The following is a 21,229-nucleotide window of genomic DNA, read 5'->3' on the forward strand; positions in this document are numbered from 1 at the left end:
CAACGTAAATATAGACAAGGCCCGTGCGCACTGGAGAGAAGCACAGGAAATCATCGAAAGGGGGAACACACTCCTCTAGCTTCCACCCCACAATACACGCAAGTGTCCACGCGCAGCCTGCTTGGGCATCAAGGCAAAAGTAACTAAAACATTCCATTTGCCAACGTGCAGTGTCTCTCCCCAATAGCCCCTGCCGTGCGTGCGTGGTGACATGTGGGTGCGTGTGGTTGTCATGTATGGTGGGTGGGTGGTTGGGTGGAGGGGTGTTTTTGAAGATGACAAATAGCGTATCAACCCATTATACTTGTATTGAATAGTAATTTAAATCGTGAAACCGTAGAACGATCAGTTGGTCAGGATATACATATTGAATAAAATTGAAGCCCATCTCATCAATTCAAAGTTACGTTCTTTTTTGAAATACTGCTTACCAGTGACTTATTATAAGTTATAGACAGTGGCGTAGCCAAGGGGGGGGGGTGTCGGTGAAACTGTGTGGAAATCATCAGCACTATGTGACTAAAATTACAAGGTCATAAGGTTCGAGGTCAAGTAACTATAGATTGCCGGATTTGGCTACTCGGTAATCAGTTAGGCAAAAGCACGACGACCAGGGGCAACCACATTACATCGTAATTTTGACTGGATGGCCCGTTAGATATTTTACTGCTTTTCGGCATCCTCGGCGTCCATTTCTCTCTTCAACTTGGCCACAGCCGACATTCTCTCATCCCGTCTCTTTCGTCTTTCCTCAAGTTTATCCAATGGTATCAAGTGGTTAAGCTCTTCGACTATTTTGGTAGCTTCTGGTCCTGAGAAAGTTGGCGGTGGACCCGCGGAATCCACTGTATCTTGCATCAGTTGCCCGTACCTCTCCAAGTAACTGCCCAAACCTGATACGGAGTAAGGATAACAAATAGTGAAATATTATAAGATTTACGGTTGTGTGGTTTGAGTTTTGCTGTTATTTAGAGAACAGCCCATTCGTCCGAAGGGTATAAGGTTTAAAGCAATAATGTGTGATTTGCATAAAGAATAGATTCCTATTTAAATATTTGTTTTCACTGATCACATCCCCTTTTAATTTTGAGCCAAACAAATGAGGTATAACGAAGAAAATTGCGATTTCATTCCAACGCCTACAATGCGTGTACTACGCTCGCCGATCATAACATGTAATACTACACGGAGCATCACGCTCGACGTGTTTACACATAAGCTGACATCCACGGGAGATGTTAGCAAGCATTCGATCGATGAACTCTGAATAAAACCGGGTCGACCCGGTTTTAATAAAAAGTTAAATTTTACTGTTATTAAAGCACTCCAAGCTTAGTCTTTCACATGGTATTTTAGTACACCACTGGGCATTACAATTATGCAAAAAGTAGAAATCCGAGTAAAATTGAGGACGTCGCTGTGAAGCAAATCACACATTATGGCTTTGATAGGGCATTTTAGATTAGGACTAGTGTTAAGAGTTAAGGTTAAGGTTATGGTTAGCAATGTAGCATTATGCTTAGTGTAAGAGATAGGGTTAGGTTAGTGGTAGAGTCAGATTTCAATCTTTAATAGATGCATGTAGCAATGGGTCTGTTAAGGCTATTCTAAGTAGATAGCAAAATACTTGTACTTTGCTATCTTTCAGTAAATCGCAGTATGTTTGGTATGGCCAATAGCCCAATACTATCTTATGTATATCAAATTACGTTTTTGTAACGCTATTTTTAGTAGATCATAGCAAAATGTATATGTTGCTATCTGCATTCGTTAGCAAAGGGTCTGTACATAATTTTCTTCAGTAGATAGCAAAGATTCGGTCTAAAATGCTATCTTCAGTAGATAGCAAGATGTCCATGCGAGTAAATTGGGGGAAGCAGGGGGCGGCAAAAAGGAAGGAGCGTATGTGCTGATGATTAATAAAGAAAAATATTTTACCCTCTGCGTTGAGATGCATGACTTCAAATGGTCCAATGAATGCATAGCGAGGTCCTAATCCAGCCCACATTACTCGATCCATGTCTTCAACGGTTATCACACCGTCCTATAGAGAATAAATCAATGTTTTATTTATATTAACTAGATTAAGACTTATTATTCCTGGTCCTCGTATATTTTAGCCATTCAGCTTAATTATAGTGCAGACAATCCTATATGTTCTTTAATTGACATTAGCCCCCATTAAACGTTCTTTAACATAAAAAAGATCATAATACTTGATCCCACATTGCATAATTACTGAATAATAACTTATTCAGTTTGTCATATTATGCCGTAGCTTCCTGTGGTATATGACAGATAATCACTTCCAACATCATGTAAATTACGATACTGATACCACCGTTAACAGCACATAATGATGCTCTTACTCAAGTATACCATATTATCGGAACTTGACATGATTGTGCGTACACTTCACGTCATTTTTAATTACAAATTGTTAAACAAGTAAAGCAGTTGATTAGTCTTAAATAATTTGTATAATGGCCTTATTGACTTACATTAATCAATCTCCAACATTCTGCAACCAAAGCATATTGCACACGGTTTAACGCGAATCCTCGGATTTCTTTGTTGACTGTCACTGGTACTTGACCAACTTCTTCAAGTAACGCCCTTGTACGTCTGATTACACCAGGATCGGTCCATGGTGATGGGACCACCTCCACTAGAGGGGCGTGGTATGGTGGGTTGATCTGAGATTAAGATTTCATTTTAAATAAAGATCATACTGAAAATAAAATATGATCAATTATATATTGGAGCGTTGGGAAAAGCTTAAAGGGCATTGGATCTAGACCATTTCCCGAAATAGGGTAAATAACAAAATAATTCTCGCATTTCACAATACTATGCGCCTCCAGCGGTCGCTGGGTCGAGGCCAAAATACGCAGTGCATCATGGGAAAATGAGTCGACATCCAAAGCCCGCGTAATACGAATACAATACAGGAACATGCATCATTGTGGGTTTAAATGTCATTATAATGATGTTACATGCGAATGCACACTAAAACAACAATTTACAACTATAGTAGATCCATATTCTATCTATTGATCACAGGGAATCCTTCGTGGAGCTGTTTTCAACATATTTATTATCACACTCGCGTGAAAATTCAATAGCAGTTAGAACGGCGATGTCGACTCTGGAGTTGAAAATTTGACTGCCAAAAGCAACCGCTGGCGGCGCATCGTATTGTGAAACGCGAGAATTGATCAGGACCACGCCATGCAGAATTAATGCTCAAGCGAAAAGATAACCTGTAGGCCTAATAAATACAGGTTACTCCAATTAAAGGAGTATTTCGTGATCCTAGCATCCTCTTTTTATGACATTTCAGTAGATATCCACGAAAAAAGCTTATTACAAAAATTTCAGTTGATTCCGATTTTGCGTTTGCGGGTTATGCATGATTATGTGTATTGCACTGCTCCATAGACATTGTGTTGTAATTTCGTTCTGGTATACCAGAACGAAATTCACATTTCACGATATCTTTGCCAAACGAATTAATCTGCAAGAAATTGTTTGTACATAAACATTATATGTAGCCAGACTTTTCCAGTGATATGAAAATCTCAACTTTTTTTGAGAAAAGTGGGGGGATGATGCTGTGGATCACGAAATGCCCTTTTAAATGAATGTAGAATGTATTCAATTTCCGCCTGTTCCCTCTCTCACAATGTGATCGTCGGCTTTTCATCCCACCTACATACACTTTAGGTTTAAATCATCAGATTTATAAAGTTTACTTCGAGTACTGTTAAATATCATTTTGTTTGATATCAGAAGGACATTCTTCGTATTCAGAATGCAATTCGATATGTCTGATGTGCTCTAATGTCCCACAATAAATACTGTCCAAACGTTCATACCCCTTCCCTTAAGTAAGATTGTCGATAAAAGATCTATAGATTTATTTTGACACACCCTTAGGAAGAAAGGTTCTTGGCTGTCCTGTATGTAGAACCCTCAAGAGAAAAGGGTTTATTTTGACACACCCTTAGGAAAAAAAGGTTCTTGGCTGTCCTGTATGTAGAACCCTCAAGAGAAAAAGTTCTTTAAAATTGAAAGAACCCAAGAATGGACCTTTCTGGCCTTACCAGAACATTTTCCAGGTCTACAATGGTTCTTTCTAATCTTTCCAGAACCATTTCCTGTTCTTTGTAGAACCATTTAAGGTTCCACATACAGGATAACTTAAGAACCATTTTAGGTTCTACTTAGAATTTTAGGTTCTACTTAGAATCATTTTCTACACTTTACTTACAGGATGGCATACTACACACTGATGTCGCCTTTTAACATCTTCTGTGAATTTAGATGGCTGTATACCAGAACAAGAACTAGCAAGTATAGTCTGGTCATCAGCAAACTGTTCCATCTCAAGAAACACTTTGTTCTTTACTTCAAGAACCTCCGGAACGCATTCCTAGGGTCAAAAATCAACAAAACTTGAAACTGTAGTGTAGAAAACTCGAGAGCTGTGCTCGAGAGTGCTTTCGGCTTTAATTTTTCATCTATATGCCCGAATTGCGATGTCAGTCCAACCGAGCTTCCCTTTTACTTGGGACTGGTTCCGACCGTGCTTTGTATTCGATGTTACATACTTTCGGCAAATATTCGTCATTCAGTGTGTAATCAGGGTATCTCAATTTTTTTGATCTTCTAGCAAATGTTTTTCGACGAAAAAGTACTTGCCATTTTGAACATTTGACAGCGAGGACCATTTCCTTTAAAATCGATGATGGATACTTTGTTTCGTCAACAAAAAATGCATTCGTTAGAAGATTCAAGCGACTTGAAATAGATTGAATAATAAATACTCGACATTGAAATATGGAGTATGTCTCGACCCTCAATATGAAATGATAACGAATTCTCGCACCGTAAGGCATATGATAACAAAATAGAGAGATTGCGATGTTGCAAACGCAGCACGTGGAACGTACGTTTTCACGTACGTTTTTACGTACGTTAATACGGTATTAAATATTGCTAGTCTCGGTTCCAAACTGGATTGTGCTCATTCGTCACGAAGGAGAACAAGTCAGCTGAAATGAAGACTATAATATTTGATCTAATCTAATCTAGGTCGATAGAGGGCATAGTGATTGAAAAAATAACATTAAGCTGAGTCTCTGTCTAATTCAAACAGGCCGCTTTTGATTTTGACTAAAATTTTGACCTACATGCTGATTAAACTTAATTGGTTTTTTTTGTGCTCCCCAAATATTATAATTGCCCCAAAACATATATTTTGGTAGATTAAAGATCACTACATCCATATATCATGACTTTACTTTCAAAATGAGAAAATTGGGCGCGTTGTATGGACTTAGACATGAGGCAAAATCAGCATATTTCAACGTAGCATCTGCGTTTTATTCTACGTTGGAATCCAAAATGGGAAATCGCAATGTCATTTTTTGTACGCAAAGTATCACACACATTTCAATGGCCAATCTCCGCGTATGAATATTGCGTTTAAATTTAGTCCATTTTTAACACATCGCTGTACCTTTGATAACTGAAGAGCTTGTTTCCAAAAGGCGCTAAATCCATATTAGTGAAATAGGAGAAAATCAACGTTTTTTAAATTAAAAGCCTTATTGGTATTTATTCATTAATTTTTGGTTTTAAATGTTAGTTCTCATGTCAGTAACTACAAAAACACATATTTTTGAGATCCTGAGTACAATGTTTAATTGTAAGTATTCTTTTATTAAACAGCTTGAAGTGGATTTAGCGCCTTTTGGAAACAAAATATCAAATAACCGTGGATTTAGCGCCTTTTGGAAACAAAATATTCAATGATATTCAAAATAATTTGCAATATTAAACAAAATACATACAAATATTTTTTTATATAGCAAACTGCACTTTATTTCAACAATGTAATGATATTTATTCACTGAAAGCTTGAAAATGTGAAAAAATTGTGCAAATTTTTTTCAACAAATTTACAACGAAAATTATGTCAAATCATGCAATTTTACACGCAAATTGTCGTCTGTGCTTGCTGGGGTGTACTAGTGTGTGTACAAGTTGAAATTCTAAACTTTTGTGATTTAAATTTTGATCAATAGTTGCCTTGTCAACAGGAGAATAGTCGTATGCAATTTTAGTATTTAATGGCCCACTGAGCACGGTGATTGGTCGAATGGATTTAGCGCCTTTTGGGAAAAAAACTGAAATGGAGTTAGCGCCTTTTGGAAAAAAAGTCAAAATTCTGGCCCACCCTGTAATGGGATTGAGCTCCTTTTGGAAAAAAATAGTTTGATTCCGTGAAACTAATGATGTAACACTATACATTGGTACCAATAACTCAATTTTTTTCCAAAAGTGGATTTAGCGCCTTTTGGAACCAAGGCCAAAAAAAAATTGTTGTGTTGCCCTCCCAAGCCTAAAATCTGGTAGTACAGCCGGCCGGATTTTTTTAAATTTTTTTACCAACTCAACCATTTGATACCTTCTATTTCACAGTAACATGAGTGAAGAGAGGCATATGCATAATATTGGCTGTATTTTCTACCCAATGTTGAATATTTTATTGAGGTAAATATTAATATTAAGACTCTTCACAATTAATTCTTAGTTTACTATTTAAAGATTTTAAAAAAGGCATGAGGTAACTTAATTATTAGTTATTTATTAGTTATTATTTTCTTCATTTTGAAACAAGTGGTCAAAGCCCAATATCAACATCTTGCATGGTACATTTTGGCACTGCAGATCATATTGCAATTATGGTTGATTTTATTCATTGATAATAATATGTGTTATTTGTTTGTTCAGGATTCATGATCAAAGTAAGAAAGTAGCAAATTAATGTAACAAAAATGTCATTTAACAGAGAAAATGACAGATAAAAAATCAAATAATTAAATATTTTGCAATTCTCAATTTTTGATGCGGGCGGGAAATAGGAAACTCAAAATCAATTGTGAAGGGCCTAACATCCATGTTGTTGGGATTCAATGAGTAAGTCCTACTATCCAATTAAAGTGCTGGCTTGGGGCACAATCTTTTTAGTGAACGTCAGGGATCCGTGAATAGGCTTGGGGGTACATGTATGATATAAAAAAAAAACATTTGTTAAAAAAAATTATTAAAAAAAAAAATTATTATACATTGTGGTCTTTGTAAAAATCTTTTTTAGCCCAAAATGAAGGTAAAATTTTGTGTTTACCAAGCCCATTTTCAATTTTACACTATTTTTTCCAAATTAAAAGGGCATTTCGTGATCCACAGCCTCATCCCCCCACTTTTCTCAAAAAAAAGTTGAGATTTTTATATCACTGGAAACCTCTGGCTACATAATGTTTATGTACAAAATATTTCTTGCAGATTAATTCGTTTATCAAAGATATCGTGAAATTACAACGCATTGTCTATGGAGCAGTGCTGTGGGAGCAGTGTAATACACATAATCATGCATAACTCGCGAACGCAAAACCGGAATCAACTGAAATTTTGGGAATATGTTTTTTTCGTGGATATCTAATGAAAAATGACATAAATAGAGGATGCTAGGATCACGAAATACTTCTTTAACATGAGGTGAAAATTTGTGTTTTTTCAATTTTACACTATGTATTTTTTTTTGGGGGGGTATTTTGGTTTTAAGGCGGTTGGAATTTGGAGGTGTTGAGTTAGGCAAAACAACTCATTTGGATATTCAAACCCCCCTAAAACACCCACCCTCCTCCCGTAAAGACCACACATTCGATATAATATAGGGGCCTAATTGGTTTTCCGCAATTAAATATTCGTTTGAAGATAATTGAAATAGGGCTTATTATTATATTATAAAAATAAAAAAATAAAAAATATTACGTTGAATATATTTAGGAGTAGGGCCTATAGGCCTACATGGCCCTTAATTTTTTTTTTATTAAACCATAATTTTGCGCACATCATTCTGGATCTTTATGATGTCACGAACTAGCATTTACTAGTATTTATATAGTATTTATTTATTTATTTATTATACTGTATTTACGCCATTTGGAATGGAACCCACCCAGTTCAACGACCCACCAAAAATTACACAACTAAACCCCGGGATTTATATAATATAACGGAAATTTCAGAGGTCGCGCGACCTGAAGAAGATGCTACATAACACTTCTATGACGTGCGACCGCTACCATAAATAGCATAACCGACATGTGTCGATTTCTTATACAGAAACTGACATTGTGCATGCATTGTGTCAATTTGTTTCTGATTTTGTGAGCTTGTGTAAGCTAATTTCTATAAACCCGATTTCACTGGAGGAAATAGATATGCAGATTATTTAAAAAGCTGTGTCAAATTTACGAGTTTTGATTGGTGGCCTGAACGTCTTTGACGGTCTTTCATCTTGGTGCGGGGAATTCGCTTCAATTATGTCGGTTTCTTTATTTATGGTAGCGATGGCATGTCTTACACTTCATACGTGCTGGAGGCTGAATGCTGCCAAGCAGCTCGAGAAAAACGTGTCATTATTGAACGTGAACTTAAGTTGGCTCGTCTCATCGAAAATACACAGGATTTCATTATAAATTGTAAATTCATCGTATCTCCGATGTCATATGGATAATGGATATTTAAGCAATTTCATCATAAGCTGAGGTGGACACTTTTGCAAACCAAAGGTAGGACGCAGCTCTTCATTTATTCTTAAATATTATTATGTCTTATATCACTAAATTCACTACCCAGCAAGCACAATTTTATACTTTCGTAACATCTTCAAAAGGGCACGGAAAGGTTGCCAGGGTAAAAACGTTTAGATTTTGAGTTAAAATATAGATTATATTAAATTAAGTTTAAAAAACGCTTTTGATTATAAAAATATTTGTAGAATTGCCACAAAATATTGTATATTAAAACGTTATGTTGACTAGGCCTATACGTCGATATTGTTTAGCAAAAAACAACAACAAAAAAAACAACAACATATTTTGACATTACAAGCTATTACAAAAACACAATTTTTGGATAGAATTTTAAAATGTTTAGTTCCTATCCTTTAGTAATTCGGCATTTAAACAACATTATATTATCCTGAAAAATGAATTTGAAAAGATATTTTGTGTTTGTTGGGTAGGCCTATAGCTTGCTAGCATTATAGATCCAACAGCCTTATAATTACACTGTATGATACTACATGTATAGTTACTGTATTTTACTATAGGGCCTTCGGTCAATGTGGTCAATCGGTCATGACAAGTAAACAAGTAAAAGTCATTTGTGTGCCGATGCCGTGCTTCAATTCCTATCGGGTTATTTTAATGTCAACTTACAAAATCAATTTGCATGATTTGGCAGGCTCGTCACCAGGATTTTTGTTTGTTTGTTTTTGAAGGGGGGTGGGGGAGGTGTGATTTTAAAAAGTGAACTGGGCAGATTTTTAAAAGTGGACCTTTAAAAAAAAAGTAGAATTGGTCTAAAAATAGGCCACCATAAACTATATTATTTACCTGTATGGCTGGAGGAACCTTGAGCCAATTCATGCACTGGTGCACATTAAAATTATCCATTGGTGCAAGACGTTATTGGTGTATAAGGCTAGCTTCAGACTCCGTATTGTACGTACAATATTGTATATGTACAATACTTTTCGTGACGTCAAAAATTATTGCACGTGCAATAAATATACGTGCCACGACTAGTTGAATCAGATTAAATAACGCGCTATAAGGCCGTATAAAATTAATATTTTGGTTCTCGTCCAGAGGATTTTCATGAATTGATGAGGGAGGGAGGTGTTTTTTTTTTTTTTTTTTCAGTGTAAAATCAGCATTGTCTGTAGTTTTCGGTCTTTTCCAACAGTGCTTGAGGAAACGATGAGGCATTTTTTTTTTTTCAAATGTGAGATTCTGAGGATAAACCCCTAGAGTACCACAAAAAGACTTGGAAGTGGTCCTTGTTCTCTAATAAACTTATTTATATGTATGAAAATTCATAAATCATTCCAAAGTCTAAAATAATTGAAAAATCTAAAAAAAAAAAAAAATCTGACAAATCCCAGAAATTGAGGAGGAGGGACGAGAACCAAAACATTAATTTTATACGGCCTAACCATGACGGTTTATTGTTTGCTAAATCCAAGCGAGGACACCAGAAAATCTATGCAAGATAAATTTCTACTGCTGCTGATGAAAAATCCTAGAGTGCGTTTGGAGGTTTTTTCTGCACTTTACCAGTAGGCCTAGGCCTAATAAATTCATAAAAAAATAAAAATCAAATAAAGATTTAGGGTGAATGTTTTTAATCACTGCTCATCTGATCCACTTTCCCAGGAAACTAAATACCGATACTCCTTAGTTTTTCCCTGACTTTCCAGACATAATTATGAGTAAACATCAAATTTAATGTTTACAAAACAATAAAATATATATAGGCCTACATTCATTTGCATTTTGTACATAAATATTAATATTAATAATGTACAAACATTAAAAAAGGGGGCCTAAGAGTATGTCTATTTTTAATCATATACTAATTCCGCCATGCCCAAACATATTTTATATAATATGAAATCGTGTAATGGCACCCAAATTCCAATCAAAAATAAAAACAAATTTGTTATCAAATACACTAGGCCTATGTTGTATTACAGGAATTTAATAGATGGTGCATTTTAATAAATAAATAGATTAACACGGGTAATGGACGATAAATATTTGGCAATACCGGATTTACCACAGAGCCAGTGGATAAAGAAATTAATTACAATTAAAACAAATTAAATGAGAAAAATGAAAGCAAGGACATTTTGGTGTTCAAAGTTCCGGTTCAAAGTATTGTTTTAGAATGCGAAGGAGTCCTAAATGTTATCCTTGCCCAGGACACTGATTAATGTAAATTCGACCCATAGTTATTTTATCTACTTTTGCCACCATTCAACGTGTTCAATGTGATTTGTGCCTATTTTAATACAATTCCGAAATCTGACGTATCAACGTTGTATCGGTCCACAAACTATGATCCGAGACTATTTCATTTGACACGGTTGTATGGATTTCAAAAGATCGGTCCTATAATAGATATCGATTAGAGAATTACAGCATGAGGCTTTGAGGATGCCGTAATCCTCTTGACAATCAACCAATCAGAGAGACATATTTCAGATATATGTTCGTATATTTGAAACTCTTTCAACTCTGAAATATATATTTCAAGTAATCTCGTTTCACATTAACACGTTTATGGATGTATTGGGATGATCATAAGTAGGTCTATAACATACACCATCATAACATGCCTCAACGATATCAACATGTAAAAAGTTGTTGCAAATTCATAACACAACGTGTTATAATGTATAATGTTATATGCCAAAACTTTAAAAACAATAAAAATATCGGTATCAATCAAATCAAAACCAGAATAAATACATAGGCCTACAAATAATACTTAAGAAACTGACTAAATCAATATATGACTAAATGTCGGTATAAATGAATCGCTAAATCAATTAATCAATCAGTAATCAATCAACAATCAATCAATCAACAATCAATCAAAATCAATCATCAATCATTAAATAAATAAATAAATAAATAAATAAATAAATTAATAAATAAATAAATAAATAAATAAATAAATAAACAAATAGGCCTAAATAAATAAATCTATAAATAAATAAATACAAACTGAATGTGCCATTTATATTATTATTACAATTTTAATATTATTAATATTATTAGTATTAATAGGCCTTTTAATATTAATTACAGTTGAATACAAGAAGACATAAAAAGATGTTCATCATTCCGTGCACGAACACTCACTAAATTTACCACTCTTAGAAATTTGGCAACTCCGTATCAATTAAGCAACCAATGATTGTAGCAAAATATATATTTTCCCGGTACATACTATTTATTGCACGTGTAATACTATACAATATTGTGCGCTTAAAGCGCGCTTCAGACTCCGTATTGTACGTACAATATTGTAGGCCTATGTACAATACTTTTCGTGACGTCAAAAAGTATTACACGTGCAATAAAATAGTATGTACCGGGAAAATATATATTGTGCTACAATCATTGGTTGCTTAATTGATACGTAGTTGCCAAATTTCTAAGAGTGGTAAATTTAGTGAGTGTTCGTGCACGGAATGATGAACATCTTTTTATGTCTTTTTGTATTCAACTGTACTTAATATTAAAAGACCTATTAATACTAACGATATTAATAATAATATATTAAAATTGTAATAATAATATAAATGGTGCATTCAGTTCTTATTTATTTATTTATTTATAGATTTATTTATTTAGGCCTATTTGTTTATTTATTTATTTGTCCTTTAAATGTCCTTGCTTTCATTTTCTCATTTAATTTGTTTTAATTGTAATTAATTTCTTTGTCCACTGGCTCTGTGGTAAATCCGGTATTGCCAAATATTTATCGTCCATTACCCGTGTTAATCTATTTATTTATTAAAATGCACCATCTATTAAATTCCTGTAATACAATGTATATAGGCCTAGTGTATTTGATAACAAATTTGTTTTTATTTTTTATTGGAATTTGGGTGCCATTACACGATTTCATATATATATAAAATATGTTTGGGCATGGCGGAATTAGTATATGATTAAAGATAGACATACTCTTAGGCCCCCCTTTTTAATGTTTGTACATTATTAATATTAAATATTTATGTACAAAATGCAAACGAAAGTATATTATTTGATTGTTTTGTAAACATTAAATTTGATGTTTACTCATAATAATGTCTGGAAAGTCAGGGAAAAACTAAGGAGCATCGGTATTTAGTTTCCTGGGAAAGTGGATCAGATGAGCAGTGAGTAAAAGCATTCGCCCTAAATCTTTATTTGATTTTATTTTTTTATGAATTTATTAGGCCTACTGGTAAAGTGCAGAAAAAACCTCAAAACGCACTCTAGGATTTTTCATCAGCAGCAGTAGAAATTTATCTTGCATAGATTTTCTGGTGTCCTCGCTTGGATTTAGCAAACAATAAACCGTCAGGGTTATAGCGCGTTATTTAATCTGATTCAACTAGTCGTGGCACGTATATTTATTGCACGTGTAATACTTTTTGACGTCACGAAAAGTATTGTACATACAATATTGTACGTACAATACATGATGCAGTCATGTCTACAGTAGAATTCAATTCGACCTTTGCAGGACTTAAACCCCATTAAAAGCTATTAAACCAAGATAACACTCATTGAAAACAGCTCAACTGATTAAATCATATCTTCTCTGGTTAAATACACACATCATATGTTTCTGCTTTTACACGTACAATGGAGCAATGCGCTGGGATTATCCTTTCAGTTGGGTGAACGATTATAAAGCGAGCGCTAGAGAACAATTGTGTGTGGTCTTTGTTTACGAAATGAGACAATACGTGCTTATTGTTAACCAGCGTTCTTGAAAATGAGAAACATGGTGGTTTGCAGACTTAACACGGTTTGGAAATAATTTCTTCATATTTTTTGGTGTTATCTGTCGTTTACATATCCTTCCTAAAACAAAGTGCGAATATTTCCAAACATCTAAATTAGCTAAAAATTTAGGACATGTTACAAAACTATATTTTCTAGAACTTTAGAAGAGTACTTTTAATATTGGCCGGTTATTTTTCACACAGCGACGTTAACTAGGCATATCCCCATACTTTTTACGTAGGCTATTTGTAGAGGTCACGCGTCAATGGGAAAGAGCACTGTGTATTATGTATAGGAAAACGGACAGTAACTGCAGTATGACGGAGTCTGAAGCTCGCTTGAGATTGTTAAATTTGTATAGGCCCTAGTTTCGCGAAAGAATAATGCCTTTATAGGTAGCATACGTTTCGGATGATTTAAGCATCTTCAAATATCGCAAGAATGTTAAGTAGACCTATATAGTTAGGCCATATTAAATTTAAATCTTGGAATCCCCGGGCTTGGAAGTAAAACATGTTTGTCATGATCATGTTACATTAGTAACATAAGTATATGTAACATTGAATTTGAAAAAAAAAAGAAGCTATAATCATGGTACAATCGGCGAGCTAACTCATGGGCCCTCAATATTAAAATCTTCCGAAGCCCCCAGTCTGAAGCTCGCTCCCCCAAAACCGCATTGCGCCTTTCTCTTCAGTTAAAACCTGCTACTAGAAACAAACTTCTGGAATAAGTAGGAGAAGTCCTTTTCAGAAGGCTGAGCTTAAGTTTGGAACTCTATCGAGTGCCACCAAGTTCTAAGAAACTAGGGGTCCGGGAACTGTCAAAAGTGATTGACAGGAAGTGTCAAGAGGGGGTATCAATCCCGGGTGTCAATATGACTGACAGGAAGTGTCAATGAGTCAATAAGGTCAATTATTAAAGGGCAGAGGTTAACTAACTTGGTCATCGATCACTGAAAGAATTTCCACTCCCTTGTCCCTATTGAATGGATATGTCAAGCTTCTATGAACTTTCTTTCAGACCACTTGGCATGCTTATGGTGTTCATCTCCAAAATCTCATTCCTTTTAAGGGGGTACTACACCCATGTGGTACATTTGTGACTATTTTGCATTTTTCTCAAAAATAATAACACACTGGTAACAAAAGTTATGTATATTATTGGGGCAAGGAATCCAATTACTACACTGAAATTTCAGTGACTCAAGACAAGCGGTTCAGTATATATGATAGGAAACGAGGTACATCCCAGCGGTACCTTATTTCTTATCATAAATAACAAACCGCTTGTCTTGAGTCACTGACGTTCCAGTGTAGTAACTGGATTCCTTGCCCCTATTATACACATAACTTTCGTTACCACTGTGTTATTAGTTATAAAAAAAAATGCAAAAATAGACACAAATTTATCGAGGGGTGTAGTACCCCCTTAAGTAAATGTATGATATTTTTTATTTGATTGTTAAATTGTAGGATCCCGAATAACGAGGAAGATACAAGATGGAAGAATCAACGCAAAATCAGGTAATTTTTCATTTTTGCACACGTAGTAACAGATTATTTCTCTATTCTATTTAAGGGTGAATGGATATATAAATGTCAAGATGACAAGCACCAAAAGTTGCAGTTACCCGCCCTATGAATTACTTCATTAGGAGCTATTAGGAAAATCCAAAATCCAACATGGCCTCCACTTTTCAAAATGGCACCCGTAAGTGACAAACTCAGACAAACTATTAAAGGGGTAATGTACGATCTTTTAAACTGGGTTTGGTGAATTTTTTTTTCAAACCTGAACCTTGAACGCTGAAATATATATTTCATATCATCATATTCAAAACAGAAATCTGCATAACACATCTAGGCCCCTATCTGAAACTGACTCCACATTTTATCGGTCAAAATACACTGGTCAAATTCTTCCTCACGATTGAAGGATTCCAATAGTTTCATTATAAACCATGCCCGGTTTTCCTGAAATTTGATACAAAATAGCAAAAGCCCATTGATCATGGTATAAAAAAACATCTCCCAATTCTCTCTTCCCTTGCTATGTCATTTATCATCAAGCCCTGTGTATGCTGTACTTGAATCTTTCAAATGTACTATCCAACGTTTTTGAACGTTCAGCGTTAAAACGCGTTTAGTTTACAGCTCTAAAAATGTTGTGTTGTTTTCTTTCAAGGCACAATACAAGCGGCAACAATCCTCTTCAATATTCCGTGGGGATGTCATTCTCTGGGCCACTGGTATGGTCTTTATCTTCGCCTTACTCGCTGCAATGTTTGGATTCGGCCACGTACGACAATGGGATGCCCAAAGCGGGTACACACACAACCAATCCGCTACCTCTCAGACCCGATTCCTTCCTGAACCTGTTGAACCAGAACCAGGGGTAGCAGGACGCTCTGATCCATCAGCAAGTGGCCGATGGTACTACTGGCAGCTTCCACCAGAGAAAGTCACCGCATGGTCGCGGATATTTGTGTGGCTTTGTTATATTGGTCATCAATTGACTATTTGGGGTACTATATACTATGCACAACGAAAGAAAACTAGTGCTGATTTTTCAGGACCAAAGTACAGCAAACAGATATCTGTTTTCAACATAGTGCCGTTTCTGCTGAATATAATCTTCCATGTACTTCATCTGGCGCAAACACACATCACATATGACGCGCTAGCGCAGGATGTATCAGAAGCAAGTTCTCAAGGATCTGTAATAATGATGCTTGTGCTAGTCCTACTGATGGAATACCGAGATCGTGGTCTGTTCTTTGGATGGCCAACCGCGCAACATAAAGATAAAATCAGTCGTAAACTTCGCTTCTCTCAAGCTCCAATCAATCTGGTGAGAAAATACCACGGCTATGCCTTCTCATGGGCTGTCATCTATACGTTTTGGTATCATCCGATGGAAAACACGTGGGGTCATGCATTTGGCTTCATCCATACGTGGATGGTTATGTTACAAGGAAGTCTGATGTACACAAGTTTACATCGCAATCGAATTTGGAGGCTAGTTCTGGAATCGTGGGTAACGCTTCATGGTCTGATTGTCGCGAAACAAACAGGTTAGTTTGGGTGACATCATAGCTTCTTTTAACTAGATCTCAATATTTTCCATAATTTTCAGCTTGATTTTAAAAATAAGATTAACACCTGCAAAACATGCCACTTCCCAAACAGAATTGATCACAACTTGGATTTCCTCCTGAGGTTAGTAGCTGTATGAGATTGCAGATAAGCGTAATTGTCATAGATCATAAGGTAGTCAGATATGGGCCCGTGGAGATGAGTCAATGAGTTACGGTACATAACATGGGTGCGGTGTTTAGTATTACCGTCGATTTTGTTGAAGAAGGAGCCGAGAAATGCCCTATTTTGTCGAAGCAATGGAACCTAAAACATCCACATGGAATGACGTCTGCATACTTTGCTAAAATAAAACAAGCTTTGAATAATCCACAGAGAGGAGAAAAATGCATCGGGAATTTAATTAAAATATACATCTAGATAAAATTAATAACGATTTTTTTTTCTTCTTTCTTTGCAGGTGGGCCCGACTTGAACGGCACCGCCTTATGGCCCATGTTTTGCTTTGGGTTTTTGTGGCTGTTTACGATGACGCAACTATTTGGGTTGACGTTCTGGAAGAAGGCACCATGGTGGACAAAGGCAATTCCATTCTTGTGTTATCTTGCTGTTTGTGTGTGGTGTTACAGCTGGATTCCGGATAAAAATGTAAGGATCCAACCCCACTTATATTATCAAAACTCGATACAGTCGAATACGCGTATGAAGTGTATGATAGATAATCACTTCGCACACATGACGACAAATATTACTTAAAGCCATATTATAACATTTGCTGAGGAGAACGCCCTCAAAAAAAAATTTAAATTCTGTTTTTCACACGATTGTAACGTACTTAAGTCAATAAAGATACTTTGCAAAAATCAAGACTTTAGGTGCTGTAGTTTTGTCAAAATCCGGGACTTTGAATAAAACGATGGAACCGGCGTTTTATTATTACGATGGAAATATTAGTCGAACACGTATGCACAGTACGTACACGGCGTGCGGGATACACATACACACACACTCCGAGGATCGTACCGTATTACAACCGCGGGATGCATTAAATTCCGATTTTCTATGCTTTACCTCACTTGTTCGGCACAAAATTAAAAGGGGACATATCTGACAGTAAAAGCTAACATTTTATGGAAAATAAATACTAATCTATTTTTACAGTAATGTTATAATATGGCTTTAATGTAAGAGTATGGGTAATTACTTGTTTGAATTCGTTATCATATTTGGTGTTTATAAAGATTATAGACTATTTAAAGAACTGCTATATGGGAGAGAATTGCGGTCTTTTCTAACTACATTATTTCTTTTACGAGGAGCATCAGTGTTTTATTTCAAGAAAAAGAAATGGCACATACACATGTACGTTCTTATAACTGTTTTAAGTGTATGATAGATAAACACTTCGCAGCCGCACACAAATGACAAAAATTATTTGATATAAGAGTACTGGGCTATTACTTTGACCTACGTGAAATGTTTAATGTAGTGTATGATATATAATACTTTGCACACATAAGACGACAAAAATTATTTTGATGATAGAGTAGGGTCTGTGGGCAATCATTTTACCTACGAGAACACGCAATTGAATGTTTTAAAAAATATCTTTTCATCGTTATGGATAATTCATGGCCATGATCGGTTTTAGTTTCTGCCCTCTCTTAAAAAGGTTCCAAACGTGTCTTCCTGGGAGAACATCACACTTGAACCCTCAAAAGGTTCCTAAAATTCATGAACCCTTTGGCGAATCATTACAGGTTCTGCAACCTCTTTATATAGAGAACCTAAAGTTCCTCAACGTGCCCAATGATCAAATATCCTTTAAGGAACCATCAAGGGTTCTCATGAATTTTAGAATCTTTTTTTCTGAGAGTGTACATGCTCATTCCAGCCCTGTAAATGCTACAATAAAACAGGGCAGTAAGAGAGCTCAACACTCATACTTCAACAAAACCATAGTTTCAGGAAAATATTTGACGTAAATAGTTCCATCAAACTAACGGAATCATTCTTCTTTCATTATTTATACAGGGAAATTATTTTGTCCGACTCCAAGAAATCATCCGTATCCCTGCAATAGAATACATATGCGTCATCTTCGCTTGGTTCGTCATTGACATGTTTTTACGAATCAAAACGAAGCTCACTTCCACAGAGGAAAGATCCGCGTCACCGAGTCCATTCTGGGAGACATTTTGCATAGGATGTTTCATGCTCATCTACTCACTCATGGTTCTGGTTAGTTTTTTGCTTCAAGAATTTGACTTGACCCTTGACCTGATTGCACTAATGGTGATTTTAGTATTCATTTTCATTTTGGGTACGGGGTTAAGTTTTATGATAATAGAACCTGTAATGAAGAAGAGGTCTGGGAAGACTCAGGCTACTGAGTACAGCAAATCTGTTGGTATGGCGAATACTACGGGTGATGTATCAGCAGAATATCCAAGTGACGATCAGAGTGATATGACTAAGAAGTATGCACCAACCAATGATGGAAATAATGCTGCATTTCAGTCTGACCATTAGCTGTAACGTATAGCTATATGATTTAGCAGGGGGTGGGGTGGGGGAAGTTGTATACCGGACAAAATGTCCATCTAAGTGAGATCGAATTTTAAAATAAGTCATTGTTGCTGTGTGTGCGTTTTGTAGTCCCCATGTGAGAGGTCGTCCCACTGTGAGAAGTCTCCTCACTTGTGGGATGTTGGCAACCTGATATTTAACATTATTTAGACATTTGTTCCTGCATTTTACCCTATTTTTACCATTTTCGCCAAGTTTCCCCCTTGAAACCTGCCTTGCCCCCCTCCCTTTACCACCCCTCTGGAAAATTCCTGGCTACTAGCGTTGATAGGTGTGTGTCGAGGGAGGGTGAGGGAGTTTGTAAATGCCTTCAAACGAGGACCTACATATGGATACACACCATAAAACGAGGACACACCTCCAAACGAGGACGTCCTCGGTTTGAAACTATGACAGGACGGGTCTCAGTTGGATAGTAAGTTGTCTGGTGTGTTTGTGTGAGGTCCACGGTGTATCGATTAAAAACGGGTGTGTAAGTCCTCGGTTAGATCCTCCTAAAGTCGAGGTCCTCGTTTGAACGTATTTACAAACAGGTGTGTGTATGTCGGCCCGACATTGTCGGGTGTGTGGGTAGATAATATGTGTATATATTTATATCAATTATGTCAATGTAGAGGCGTGCTGGCACGTGTCTAAGTTAAGACAGATAGGAGGAATTCTAATCCTGGTTTTTAGATATGTATATATTTTGTATACTAAATGATTAGTGTATACAGGCTTTTATATAACATAATAATGTAGATACCAATGCAACACTTTCTATAATTATGTATAAAAATTTTGTCGTACACGATGTCCCAAAAGTTGCTTTTCCATTTTAACCATGTATAACACTGGTAAGAGGTTTTAGCTGTTACTAAGCATTTGAAAACATAGGGGTACAGCGATATTCTTGTAGGTTTTGTTAATATGTACTGAATGATTTGATTTCAATGGACCAATTTCTTAAAAAATGTTTTGTGGACATATATACAAAACAATGGGTATCAAGCGTTATTGGCTACAGCATGTACTATTTTTCTACAATTCCCCACTTTACAGTAAATATAAGCGTTCCCGTAATATATATGACTTACTTAAAAGCGCCGGGTACTAAGTAGGCCTATATCAAAAAGAGTCGGTAAGAAAGGCAATTTACATTCCCTAACAAAACTCAGGCTTCCTCGTTTTAAAGCTTTGTCCCATGTTAACATGGTTAAGCAACATTTCCCACGAGTTTCACCAGAAACCTTCAGGCTTTCTCAAGGTGTTCATGATGTTATTGATCCATCTGCTTGAAGCGGGAACATTTGACCTGATGTGTTGGCTTTCCTGGAAGTATTCCTGCCTCCAATTGGCCTTTAGAGGATCAAAGATATGACTTGGAGAGAATATGTCCCCTCATCTCTGTTCATGGTGTTGCCCCCTCTCTTCCATATCCATATTGTTTCTTTGATCCATCTTGCAATATGGCTAAGCAGATAGATGGGCTATTCCTGTTGAAATCCATACACACCCTATGGAAGACATGACCTTAATCTCCCACACAGGGAGTGTAGATTTCAAATGGAGTCATCCATTCAGGTAACCCCATTTCAAATTCACACTCCCTGTCTTCCATAGAGGGTGTATGGATTTCAACTACATTAGACCAATTGAACACTATATTACTTGAAACATTGACCCAGAATCTTTTGATGCAAGAGCTTAACAAATTTGCAATATATTTATTTCAAAATGTAAACTATCAATAATATACAGTCTAGATATTATTATAATATTTCAAACAGAAAATATTACATAAATATTTGGTTGTTTTAATTCAGGACGGAATTATTAATATTTGGTTAACTTCTCAGGACGGTAAAGTTGAATAGTATAACTATGTACAAATATTTATCTATCAATAAAAGAATATACATACATACATGTACTTGAGTTACGCAATTGTCGTTGGGCAGGAAAAACCGCCTGTGTCATTGGCCCCTGAATATGTTTAAAGCAAAACATCCTATGTGCCCTTTTGGCAGTTTTGTTTTAAACATGTTCAGGGGCCTCAATCACATTAGGTTTTTCCTGCCCAGTGCGCAAAAGAATTAGGTACTAATTATGTTCACCCAAATATGTCCTAAA

The 21,229-nt window shown here is 35.8% G+C and overlaps 2 protein-coding genes across 3 annotated transcripts; one reads left to right on the plus strand and one right to left on the minus strand.

The window, feature by feature from the left end:
* Positions 1 to 628: 628 nt before the first annotated feature.
* LOC140162145 (lambda-crystallin-like) lies at positions 629 to 4,414 on the minus strand. Its single transcript, XM_072185417.1, has 4 exons — positions 4,274 to 4,414; positions 2,502 to 2,696; positions 1,939 to 2,044; positions 629 to 893 (listed from the first exon to the last, which is right to left on the minus strand). The coding sequence occupies exons 1-4, from the start codon at positions 4,385 to 4,387 to the stop codon at positions 664 to 666; spliced, it is 645 nt and encodes a 214-aa protein (XP_072041518.1). The 5' UTR covers positions 4,388 to 4,414; the 3' UTR covers positions 629 to 663.
* A 4,093-nt stretch (positions 4,415 to 8,507) lies between these two features.
* LOC140162587 (uncharacterized) lies at positions 8,508 to 19,497 on the plus strand. 2 transcript variants are annotated; one of them, XM_072185849.1, is made up of 5 exons: positions 8,508 to 8,645; positions 14,906 to 14,956; positions 15,618 to 16,506; positions 16,989 to 17,176; positions 18,563 to 19,497. In XM_072185849.1, the coding sequence occupies exons 2-5, from the start codon at positions 14,933 to 14,935 to the stop codon at positions 19,058 to 19,060; spliced, it is 1,599 nt and encodes a 532-aa protein (XP_072041950.1). In that variant the 5' UTR covers positions 8,508 to 8,645; positions 14,906 to 14,932; the 3' UTR covers positions 19,061 to 19,497. The 2 variants fall into 2 exon arrangements, with proteins under 2 accessions (XP_072041950.1, XP_072041949.1); XM_072185848.1 differs by lacking the exon at positions 8,508 to 8,645 and having other exon boundaries at positions 14,868 to 14,956.
* Positions 19,498 to 21,229: the final 1,732 nt, after the last annotated feature.

Source organism: Amphiura filiformis, chromosome 10 (assembly GCF_039555335.1).
Source record: "Amphiura filiformis chromosome 10, Afil_fr2py, whole genome shotgun sequence".
Classification (NCBI taxonomy): domain Eukaryota; kingdom Metazoa; phylum Echinodermata; class Ophiuroidea; order Amphilepidida; family Amphiuridae; genus Amphiura; species Amphiura filiformis.